This window comes from Seriola lalandi, unplaced genomic scaffold, assembly GCF_002814215.2.
Source record: "Seriola lalandi dorsalis isolate HSWRI2012SDOR001 ecotype SW California unplaced genomic scaffold, Sedor1 jcf7180002054673, whole genome shotgun sequence".
Classification (NCBI taxonomy): Eukaryota; Metazoa; Chordata; class Actinopteri; order Carangiformes; family Carangidae; genus Seriola; species Seriola lalandi.
Genome location: NW_019525226.1, coordinates 932,766 through 945,638, shown reverse-complemented (window position 1 = coordinate 945,638; position 12,873 = coordinate 932,766). Strand labels below are relative to the sequence as shown.

At 40.4% G+C, this 12,873-nt stretch overlaps 2 protein-coding genes across 2 annotated transcripts; both read right to left on the bottom strand.

The window, feature by feature from the left end:
- Positions 1-3,003: 3,003 nt before the first annotated feature.
- On the bottom strand, positions 3,004-5,311 carry slc25a5 (solute carrier family 25 member 5). Its single transcript, XM_023421669.2, has 4 exons — positions 5,126-5,311; positions 3,797-4,283; positions 3,544-3,684; positions 3,004-3,416 (listed from the first exon to the last, which is right to left on the bottom strand). The coding sequence occupies exons 1-4, from the start codon at positions 5,234-5,236 to the stop codon at positions 3,259-3,261; spliced, it is 897 nt and encodes a 298-aa protein (XP_023277437.1). The 5' UTR covers positions 5,237-5,311; the 3' UTR covers positions 3,004-3,258.
- A 1,464-nt stretch (positions 5,312-6,775) lies between these two features.
- slc25a43 (solute carrier family 25 member 43) lies at positions 6,776-12,873 on the bottom strand. Its single transcript, XM_087178068.1, is given in 6 exon segments — positions 6,776-7,552; positions 8,098-8,216; positions 8,219-8,231; positions 9,996-10,168; positions 10,411-10,652; positions 12,408-12,873. Coding segments are annotated over 6 exon segments (1,032 nt in total). The 5' UTR covers positions 12,680-12,873; the 3' UTR covers positions 6,776-7,339.

Sequence of the window (12,873 nt, the reverse complement as noted above, 5' to 3'; positions counted from 1 at the left end):
CATGTACATGTTTTACTTGACCACATTATTTTAACAGTTATAGTTACTCGACAAATGACATTTTACATATGATAATAATAATTAATAATAATTCCTTTATTTATATAGCACCTTTAAAAACAAGGGTTTACAAAGTGCTTTGACACAAAAGCACAATCATACAAGAGAACACTGGCGCACATATGAAACATATGAGCCTATAAATTATGATGTATTGTTTTACCCAGCAGTGTATAAAATTAAATTGAGACCAGCGCCACCACAGCCAACTAAACGAGTAAACTACTAAACGGGTGAAGTGCTACGTACATAGTATTAGACTTTAATATTGACTGAAAGTACATTTTACTAATACTGATGTACTTCTAAGTGATATTTTCAATACAGGACTTTTACTTGTTACTGAGTATTTTTACAGTGTGGTGGTGCAACTTTTACTTATTAAAGGATCTAAGTTCTTCCTCCATCACTGGGCCGCAGCACCTCAGCCTCAAACACAACAGAGCGACAGCAGGTGTTTCTACTTGAAATTTAATGTTGGGGAAACACTTGCACAGCAGAAGCACTGAAACGTTTACTAAAAATAACTTGAATGCTTTACACCATGAGGACTTAAACTTTCCCTGACCTCAATCTGTCCTTTTCAGTCAGTGTGCATCAGACTTTTTGTTTTGGTCTGCAGTTATCCATAATTTTCCATGTGGAAACTTGAGCAGACTTATTTATACATTTCAAACTAGTGAAGAAAGATCATACAGACACTTGAACTGCATAAAATTCAGGTTTCAAGAAGCTGTTATCTGTAAATACTGAGAAATATCATTGAAGTCAAGCATACATTTAGAATCATGGCTTCCTACAGGCAAAGTAAATGCAGTTTGACACTGAGAACGTGTCGACTGCACTTGTCTGACTTCTTGATCATGTGACCTCAAGTAGGCACGGCGTATCTACAGCCACACAGACAGACAGTGTGTAAATGGCTGTGATCCCTGTTGCTTCTGATTCACTAATCCCTGTTAACATTGTAATGGGGCAGCTGTGGAGAGGCCCGCTAAATGAAGGATTAACTATGTGCTACCTGTTGAGGGGGGCTTTTGGGGGTGGAGTGGTCAAAACACCATTAAAACCGATTTCCCTGGGTCAGGGGTTACGTCCGAGACTTTCTGAATCACTGAGAGGAAGATTAGACTGTGTCCAGCTGAGTAAATCATGTAATCTGATAGTGTTGCTAAAATGAGGCTATGTCCTCCATTAAAGATCAGTCTGGGTTAAGTGTCCAAGGCATAGTGATTGTGTCTACATGCCACTTACCAAACAGTGTGTTCTTTAAGTTCACAATGACCACATTAATCTCACTACAATATTACAGCTTCAGACATGCACTTTATCTGTAGATGATTCATTTTTTCTGGCATTTTGCTCTTATTAAAATAAATGGAAGAGCAGTAGCTGGAATTCTAAATACATTTAGCAACACACAGCTAAATTTGTACCAGCACTGACACATTAATGATTTGGTTTGAGGGTATTTCATATGATCCAAAAGTGGGGGAAAAAAAAAACTACAGAGAAACATCTCCAGTGACAGAATTAAACTTCTGATGAACTTTGAGAGCATCATAATGGTTCAAAGCTGGACTGATATTTTAAACCCTAATATAACTTATTCTCAGACTCCAATCATGTGGTCTCACTTTCAATGAGAGTAATTACAGCTGCAGTGACTGAATACTCATGGAGGATTTCTGTGATGTTAGAAAGCCTGGAGCTTTTAACAGAGAACTTCACTGTACAATCATTAGTCTGTAACCTGGGTTACAGAGAAAATTTTCCAAGTCATTGCTAATGAGAATTTCAGACCACATATGTCCAACAGCCTCTTAATTGAAACACTTGTCTTATTTTTTTTTTCATATCCTGAAATGGAGAGATAAGGGTCCCAGGGGGGCGGCAGCTCTTTAATTGGTCAATGAAAATGGCTGAAAACTGATTAAAGCTGCCAAGTGGCCCTGTGACCGGCGTGCAGTTCATAATACAAAGTGACAGTATATTGCTGAAATATCAGCATTATGAGTCCCATAGAGTTTAAATGGACACTAATGTAGACACTTACCACGTCAAACAGAATCTGCTTCGTGCGGCGAGTTGTTCTGACACAACTTAAACATTTACTACAACTGTCCCACATGTGGACAGTTAGCATGAGGACAAAGATTACAATTGGATATTTCAGAGAGGTTGGTACACACCGTGGTTTAAGAGGCCCGAGAAGTACACCATGTCCTGTCCTGTGTCGGCTACAAACACGTCCTCCTTTACAGCCGGTAAGATCAAATGTCAGGAGGAATTCAATTTATGACAGCTCTTAAAATACACATTTAAAAAGGGCCTAAAACCTAAATATGAACCTGTCAACATAACACTTTCTTTTGCTTCTTTGCCGTCATGAACTGTCAGAATATGGAATTATGTTTTTACACACTTTAACAGATCTACAGCTCACTTGAACATGATAGTAAATAAGTGGAACAGGTGTGTTATACTGGTAAATGGTCAAACAGCTCAAGGTTAAAGTTCTCAATCACACCAGCTAGAGTCAGGAGGCTTGGCAGGAGATAAAAGTATATTTAGAAGATTGGAATAATCCACCTCGCTACAGGTGATCCCAGTTGTTTCTTTACAGGAGAGTTGTGCAAATATTGTGCTGAAATATCAATATGTAAATATGTAGACTAGTACAGCTCCTGACTTTTTGCATATCACTTTTCTGCAAGCGTGTCTTGGTTGAAATGTTGTCAGCAAGTTTACTTTCTCAGCTGATTCTGGTTTGCATCCAAATACAACCTGCAGCTCTAAGCTTACATATCGCACAAGAGGCTGCCAAATGCTTTCCTGAAGCAACACGACTGAGGACGTGAGCTGCTAGGACACTCAGTCAACACTCCGTCTGTAGTGTTACCCTTCACACATGGCATTACATTTCAAAACCAAGGCAGGAGATTCGCTCAGTAGGTTGCCTTTATTTCTCTTTTTCTGCAAGGTTCCTGTGTTGAGGGAATGACATTCTGGTGAGGGGCAGAACAAAAGAAAAAAAGCATGGGCCAAGAGAAGAGTGCATAAATGATTCCCCCGGTACAACTAGTAGAAAATACTAGTTGGTCCCTATAAATATAGCGCTGCATTTAAGTCCTTCCAAATGTACAAGATATGTTACAGTTAAACTTCACAACATGAACAGTGGACATACAAAACAACTTAGATGACTTTCTTAAGCTCATCATATAAGACAAGCACAAAGGCGCCGCCCATGCCTCTGAGCACATTAGACCAGGCTCCCTTGAAGAAGGCCTTGCTGCCCTCATCACGTGCGATCTTCCTCCAGCAGTCCAGGGTGCCGCTGTACATGATGTCAGCTGAGGAAAAATAAATAAATAAATAAATTACAATTTAAAAAAAAAACAAAAAAAAAAACATCACACCTTTATTCTAGTGACAGAGTTGCAAAATCAAAGTTATACTTTCAAATGTTGTGTTTATTACCTCCTTTGCGTCCAGACTGCATCATCATACGACGACGGACAGTGTCGAAGGGGTAGGACACGAGACCAGCGACTGCAGTCACAGACTGAGCAATCATCCAGCTGACAACAATGTGTGTGTTCTTGGGGTCTGGAAGCATGCCTGTAAGAGAAGTGTCAATCAGTAAGATTATCTAAAAAGTCACAAAAAGGCCACGGACATGCACCGAGAACAGAGACATCAAGCTTTGCGATGTTTGATGATGAAAACTTACCCTTTGCAGTGTCGTAGACGCCAAAGTAAGCAGCTCTGTAGATGATAATGCCTTGTACTGAAACACTGAAGCCCTGGTACAGACCCTTGATGCCATCGGACTTGGAGATCTTCACCAGGCAGTCACCCAGGCCTTTGAACTCGCGCTCTTGTCCGCCTTTACCGACATCAGCGGCCAGACGTGTTCTGGCGAAGTCAAGGGGGTAGACGAAACAGAGAGACGTGGCTCCGGCAGCACCACCAGACGCCAAGTTACCTGCGAAGTATCTCCAGAACTGTTTACGCTTGTCCACGCCGTCAAGGAAAATCTTCTTGTACTTGTCCTTGAAAGCAAAGTTGAGGGCCTGAGTGGGGAAGTAGCGGATGACGTTGGCCAGATTCCCTCTCCAAAATGAGAGGAAGCCCTGCTCTTTGGGGATACGGACGACGCAGTCCATGATGCCCTTGTACTGCTTGTCAACTGAAATCTGTTTGCTGGCATGTTGTACCTGTAAACAAACCAGAGATACTGCAGAGCATTAGAGACAAAAATGATTAAGGCAGTGGAGAGCAGATCAAGTTTGACAAAAACCTATTTCAGCATTGTTACAAACATCAATGTGCATTTACCTTTCACCTGTCAACCTTACAACTAGTATAAATCGGTGAGGGCAAATTCCCATGGTTCTCATGTGTCTATCTGACAGACACATTTGCAGCCATGTGCCAGAGTACAACTTTTGATTCGGCATCCATTCAACAATTCACAGCCCCACCTCCTCCTCCTCCTCCTCCTCCTCCTCCTCCTGCTGGTGCTGCTGCTGAGCCCAGGCCCACTGCAGCAGCAGACACCCATGGCGCAACCCTTGCTGTGACCTTGGCTGTTTGTTGACAAGCCAAACTTAATACCTGCCAGTGAAGATGAGCACCACTGAACACCATAGACACAGTCGATGGTGGTGTCTGCCTCTTGGAAGAGACTGTATTATTGCTTGGGAGCACTGCAGCCTGCTGGCCGGCGTATTACGTAACAGGTCTGATACGCCTCATTCCTCATATGTGTGTCTGCACCAAACTCCACCAGAGCTGCTCTGACTTACTATTTTTAGACGCAAGCTCCTACTTTTAACAACGCAGCATCTTTACATTAGTTCCCTCGCCGGGACATCTTGTTAAACTCGCCCTGCATGCAATAGAAATGACTAGAAACTTCTGCAAGACAATGCTGCAAGCTGACAACACCAGTTTTGCGTTGCAGACACAAGCAGGCAGCCTCTAATTAACAGCTGCAGTTGATTAAAGTGTCATTAGATGCCAGGTGCTAGAAACTGTGTTTTATATGAACACTCACCTGGAGGAGAAGTTTGACTCTTTCGATGGGGGCTACAGCTGTTTTGGAGATGGCAGCGGCAATACCACCAGCCAAGAAGTCCTTGGCGAAGGAAATAGCTGTTTCACTCATCTTCGGATGTTATCAGCCGCCGTCCAGTTACTCCGTTGGTGGGGTTTGCCGGTAGAGTTGAAATGGCCGAATCCAATCTAGAAGTGAGGGGATTTAAGAAGGCTGAACGCGAGAAAAAACGTGAACTTCGACTCCCATTTCTCATTGGTCAGATGCCGGGGGGCAGTGGGCGGAGCTAATGGGTGCCCTTTGATTCAGATTTGGTGCTCTCTCCCTCATCGCTCAAGTTAGTCAAAGCAGGACCAGCCCCTTAAATCTGTTCAACAAGAAGAAAAGTTGAACTATCTCCCTCAAAGTTGTTTAGATATTCAGATTCAGTCACACCTCGGCAGAACTCAAGAGGTAAAATTATGCGGTCAAATTAAGTTTCAGGGCAGATTTATTGGCTCAAGGTCGTGTCAGAGGTCAGTTTGAGGCAGTTGAGGCCTACAGGCTATGGCGGGGAAAGGTCATCCCATCTGTTAATGTCTTGTAGCTGTCACTCAGTTTCCCACAGTATGGAGCAGCAGGAGTACGTGATTCAATCAGCTGACTGATCAAGCCTTTGAAATTTTGGGATGATCTTTGCTTTCTATCTCAAATAGACACCTCACTCACTTCTATTAAACTACTTAAAGATATGAAATCCATAAAACTGCTGAATTTTACCTCCTATATATGTTCCTCTAACTTTTCTCATTATTACTAATTTTCACTGCTTTAACTGTAATTATTTAATTATTTTTGTAACTGTGATACTGACACTACACTGCTTTGCTGATCCTCCTATTTGCCTGTATGTTTATATTTTCTAAACAATAAGAAGAAGACTGATCCAACCTTATTAACTAAATACAAAGTCAGCCTGATCTAAATCTTACCAGAGGGCCTGTTGCCTGTTATCATTAATTGTCAGTTAGCATAAAAATGTTTATTTGAAACAAGCTGTTGTGGAAGATATTTTCAGTTTTGTTATGCAAGTAGAAATATCAATACCATGGTGTAGAAATACTCAAGTTACGAGTAAAACTCCTACATTCATTCATCTGACTTAAGTAAAAGTATTAGCATCAAAATATACTTAAAGTTCCAAAAGTAACAGTATTCATTATGCAGAAAGGCCCATTTCAGAATAATGTGTATTATTTCATTAGGATTATGATTATTGATATTAATGTGTCATGACTTTAACGTTACAGCTGATAAATGTGGGGTAATTTTATTACTTATAAACTGCTGGGTAGCCTGTGAGTTTCCTCTAGGGAACAACGAAGTCTGTCCTTAAGTACAGTGCTTCAGTAAATGTGGTTAGTTACTCTCCACCCCTGAAAACAGGTTACACCATTAGTATTTTTACTACAGGGCAAAGTTCACCTAAGTAAAAGACAAAAATAGATAAATAACACTCGTCACGCTGAACCTTGACAGTGGAAAGTGAAACGCAGCAATGAGCAGGTAGTTTTATCTGTCTGGAGTTTAGGTATAACTTTGTCATTAATGTGTAATCTATATAATCAGGCCTTTCATGAATATAAAAAAAACATAAGAATGAAAACTGTGTCAGTGAAAAATTTTAATGTTCTAAGCACATTTCTTCTGTCACAATCCATGTTAGCACTTGTACATGATTGTCCATAAACTACAAACACGTATCAAAATTTATCATTCATTGTACAGTAAAAATATAATCTATCACACAAGCTGCCCTATTATACGACATAGCATATGGTCATAATGCTCAAATATTAATTTACAGAGTAGAGGAGCATTTGTAACCTATGTGAATAAACTATGGCACTATTTGAAGTTGATGGGACCATAACTGAAATAAGCCCTAAAATAAATAATTAACTCACAAGGCACATAATATTAAGTTAAAAACATAGTGGGTAAGTGAAGAATTCATTGACAAATAATACTGCCAGATAAAATGACGGATAACAATGTTCTGAAAGAGGTAGACCGTTGCCGACAGGACATACTGTAACGTAAATGCATGTTATTTGCTTTTATGAAGATGAAACCTGAAACACAATGTTATGTAATTATTACAGACAAAAGCCTTGATGGTCAAGTGTGGTCAGCAGTCAGTAGTTCTCACAACATATCTTCTCATGTGAAGTTTCACCAACGGTTTCCAAAAGACGACTCCCCTGAGCCAAAGTTCCTGTTTTTCAAGTAGCGCTTCACCTCTTGCAGCTCGTACGGCCCGAGGCTCTGGTCGACCCCCGGCGCGAGCTTGTAGCTCAGAGGCGAGATGATGTACCCGTTGCGGTAAAGGCAAACTTGCTTACACATCTCAAAGCAGGTAAAAAGAAGGCCGAAGCAGGGCACAATCTGCGAAGAAGTGACGAGAGAAGTTGTGAGATAGAGATCAGTGACCTCAATCATGTGATTAAACACTCTGACCATAGAGAAGGCTGTGGTCTGGTGTAGGCATTAATAAAACCTTTAATGTTTATCAAGATTTTTTTCTGTATTCTGATTGATATTTTGGTTGAAAAAATTAAAAAGTAAATAAAACTGCTCCTGACAAGGCTTTCCATTTGTAAAACAACTCACAGCTATCATGACATTGCTGCTGAAATAGGAGAGTGGAGCATGCCGTTCGGGAGACAGACTTGCTCACCTTGCTCGTGACATTTCTGCTGTGACTTACACACTGAACATTGCTTTCCATGCCCCACCCCCGTCCTCACTTACCCTTTTGTAGAGGCTACAATCCTTCATACGTCATAAAGACACTCATGTTCATAAGCGTGTGCAGTTATTTCAGTTCCTATTAGCTGTATGTATCACAGGATAAAGTCGACCGGTAGTTTGATCATATAATTGATGGAGGGTAATAAAAAATTATTACTAATATAGAAGTGAAACTGTACCTTTATTGTGTTGGCAGTGAGGCCTGTCCACAATGAGAGGATGCCTTTGTTTCTGACAACCTGTATGAAACAGTCAATCATCCCACTGAAATGGACGTCAACTCCACCAAAATGGGGAGACGGGCACTCTGCGCCTGAGAGAAGGAATGAAAGTGAAAATGAAAAGCAATAAATCAGAAAAGTGTCACAATGTATCTATAAAGTAATAAAGAGAAAGGTCAGGTGAAGCATGACTTTAAAGCAGTGCAGTAAATGAGAAGTGACCTTCCTGTCACTGTTTACTGTAGAGTCCGTGATCAGATACCTGTCACCTGGTGTGTGCCTGTCTTTCTGTGGGGAGAGCATCTGCTGATTTAATCAACTTATCATTTCAACTTTTAGTAGCAACCGACCAGAACCAACTGGATAAATTTAAAATATCTTAATCTGTTAAGATAATAAAGCAAACAGTGTGCAAGGACAAGAAAAGGATAAAACGAAAAAATAACAGCCGATAAGTGCTGTTAAAACTTCAGTGAACAACTGTGCATGTGTTATCTTCGTATATTAAAGTGTACAAAAGTTCACAAGACTCTTCCTGTCTGCCGCAGTCACACTGTGTCCTGTGCTTGGTTGTTAACCACACTGACAACTCTACAGGCTGACTGTCATGTGACAGGGGAATGCATCTTTAAAAGTTTCAAGGTTCCCAAAGTGAACATGCAACCATGATTGTATTAGACTGTTCAAACAGTTTAATTTGTAGGGGAAACATCAAACTAGCTGATGAGTTAAACAATACTCAGCTCAAATCATTACCCTAAGCTTCAGCAAACATCTTCAGCTGTCTTCTTATCATCTATTCTCTCACTGACTTTTAATGTTTAACTCTGGGCTTTTAAGGAGACAAGACAAGAGCTGAATCCCTAAAATTAAATGATTCAGTAACATTATTCTTTATTGTAAGGTGACATGCTTGTGATGGTTTGATAAACTAGACACACACAACTTGCCCGCTGTCTGATAGTTACTGGCTATCTTTAGAGAACTTATCTATAGCTTCTGCAGACCCAGGACACATTCACATTCCCAGCTGCTGTTGAACCTTGTGGTAGCTAATAATAGGCTGATAAAACCGGATGTAGTATTCTGCCCTTTGCAGCGCCATTGTTCCCCATGTGTCCTTTCTAACATGGCGAAGGCATCTCAGACTTGACTTAGAGGGAACATGGTGCAGACAGACATGTTTTCAAATCACTGTGGTGTTTTAAAACACATTCAGAAAATGTCCTGACATTAACGTTCCACAAACTGACTCATTTTGAAGGGAAAGTTGAAAAACCTCCTACTAATACTGTCGTGATTTAAGAATGACAACTTTCCATGTTCAGAAATGTTGAGTGACCAAGTCAGGCCAGCCTGCATTTAGAAACCCCCACTGCCCCCTTATGGACTAACGGTGGTAATACAACCAATACACATGACACGCTACACTGCAGCCTTGTTGAGGTTAGTTGTTACTTAATTATTGCATCTAAGAATAATGAAAAATAATTCATAATGAGTTCTAATAGACAAGTTTGAGGAGAACTAGTTGATTTGATTGAAATATCTATCAAATTATTTCCAGCACTATGTCTGTGCAGTTGACTGCAGTCAAGAAGAGAGAACTTGCCAATGAATATTTTTTGTCTTAATTTTTCAAAAAAACAACAACTAATTGCCAAATAAGTTAATTAAGAGTCTAATGAATATTAGTTGACTACCTCGGGACGCAACTCTATCACATTTTGATGATGTCCTATTTTAAATACTGACACTTGTCACTTGTATTTGTCTATTTTTGTTTTCTTTTAATGGGTCTGTTTCACTTCTCCTGAAAACCAAAGGTCACATGCAAAAGTGTTCTGGTGACTAACCTGCATCTTCCTTTTTACTGTTTCAAAAGGGTACGAGAGGGTTTGAGACACTCCTGCTGCAAGACAGCCACTTATGAAGTTCTGTAGGGGAGTGAAGCGAAATGGAGGCTCCTGCCAGAGCTTGTCCAAGTTCATGTAGACTGCATAGCATCCCACAGAGAAGGGAAATGCACCTGATGACAAAGGAAATGTAGTGTAAATTGCAGAAAAACATATCATGCATGAATGTGTACAGAAAATGAGGTAAATTCTAAGGATGAACAGAAATGCCTTTAATAAGGGGTGGATATTAAATATTTTGGTCACTAGATCACTAAAACTACATGATTGCCAATTGCACTGAGTGCAGAGCTAAAAGCATTCAGGTTTACTGCCCATAGAATATGAATGACTTTGTATGAATATGCATGCACACCTAAGACAGTGAGGGAGAAGCCCCTATAGAGAGCTAGAAGCCCTTCACTCCTGTAGATCTTTGAGAGAGTGTGAACTACGCCGATGTACGTGGGTTGTCTGCAGTTCTGAGCGATGAGCCTGGTCTCCACCACCTCCAGTGGGTACGTGGTCAGAGCAGCAGCAATGCCAGCCAGTCCACCAGCAAATATGGCCCTCCACTGAGAGATGAAGCCCAGCTCATCCATATGAAGGTGGACTATCCTGCACACAGAGGAGGACAAAATTAATAACACTTAGAAGAAGGGTATGCACTTATCAGACAGTCAATGCTTTTCTCATTTAGCATTGGTGTAAGTTTAAATCTATGGTCTCTAACCCCACTGTGCACCTGACTGTCTTGAAATGAGAACCCCTCTCTGCAGGTTCATCTATTGGTTTCATGTAGGAATCAATTAGTCCAATTGAATGATGAAAATTTATCATCAGCAAATCTGATGACAGATTAAAAGTTAGACATTCTAATGAAATTCCTCACTATTTTCTGACACTTTATTGACAAAATGATTAATTGAGAAAATAATTGTTAGATAATTGATAATGAAAATAACTGGTAGTTGCAGCCCTCGGTCAGAATTAATATTATTTGCGAAAAAAATTAATTAAAATATTAATATTTAGTTTAAAACCGAAAAAAATGTTAGTTGCAACACTAGTTCAGTGTATTTTATAATAAGAACCTTGTTTATCAACGTTTCTTGAATCATGCCCATCTTTTCTCTTTTGGGGTTTATTGCTTTATATGTATAAATAAACACTATTATTAGACTGAAAACAGGTCCGTTTGATTCACCTTTACTGTTACTATGATGTACTTTAAAGGCCATGATTCATGAAACAGTATACTTCTCAAAATAGGAAATGAATAACATGTGTGACAAAGGCATGCAGGAAGGGGATTCCTTTCCTGGAGCACCATGTACAGCACAGGACAGGGGTTTGCCCAGTCAGGGTTGGGTGGTGTTTACATGCAAACGTGTCCTGAAGCATGAGATGGTACTGACTGTGACAGCTTCACTACAGTCCACAGACAGGAAATACTGTATTTATGACTCCAGGCTGCATTACTGTTGTCATGGCTGCGGCTCTTCATTGCCCTGCACGTTTACTTATCAGCCATGCTGTCGGCTCTGCGGTTTGTTTTATCCTGTAGTAACCCAACAGAAAACATGAGTAGTCGTGAGCCCTGAGTTCAGCCTCGCAGGTAGCACTTCCGCTCATGACGAGTACAACAGTCCTCTTTCCCAGTTCTGTCATACTCCAGTAATCAACCATAACTAATTCATGTATGGACATATGTGCGACCTGCAACTAACGCTAAATTCCATTACTGCGGCTTTTCTTAATCGTATAAGTCATAGTAAATGACAGTCAGTTCATATGGTAATGAAAATAATGATTAGCTGCAGGGCTGCACCTACACCTACAACTATTACTTTTTCTAATTATCAATTGATTTTTTTCAATTAAATGATTGATTAATCCCTTAATTATTCCTGCTCCAGTTAGCTGGAGCAATAGTTGGTGGTAGACAACAACATTCAACACAGACTACCTGTGAGACAAAACTCAGGGCACGATGAATCCTTTCATTCTTAAAAATCGACTGAGCAAATCCAGCCTTGTGATTGGCTGAAATGATGAGGTGCGCCTCGTACGGTAAAACAGGAAGTATACATTTGGCAGCACGAATGAAAATAAACAAACTATTTAAATTAACCATTTCTGTTATTTTATCGCGATGAACAATAAACAGTTGTCGTGTGTGTACATACTTTCAGTTACTGAATGTCACATGTGTTATCGACTCCTTTACACCAACACAAACTTGCTAAGTCAGCTGACCAAGCTGGCTAACAAGCTAATTTAACATAAATACGAGCCACACGACATGTTATTAAGCAGATACAACATGAGACAAGAACAATTTATACCAAATTTAGATTCAGCTTGACTCACTTTTTGTACGTTGTGAGATGAACCGCGGTGTAGGGGAACAACCGGAGACAAGAGGCGAGATTTCCTTTCCAAAATCCTCGAAGTCCCTCATTCTGGTAGATGAGGAGGAAACTTTGACAGAAACCCCTCTTACAGTGAAAGGTGCCCACCTGACTTTTAATTTTTACCACCTCCAGAGGCGACGTGACAGTTTTACTGAAAAACCCGGCGAAACCGACGCACATAAAGCTTTGAGAACCGGTGAGTCTGTTGTCCTTTTGAACTGAGGCCATCACTGTTCAGCCTTCAGCCGGAGATCTGCGCTTTCCTGCGATTATTTTCAAATTTCTTCGAGGGACAGGAAAGGTTTGTTTGTTTACACAGATTAGACATCTAAATATAGAAAGCGAAGCGGTATCCTTCTCCTGTCCTCGCCAGCGGTGTTATGTGACAAACCACGTCACATGGAGCAGTGCCGGGGGTGAGC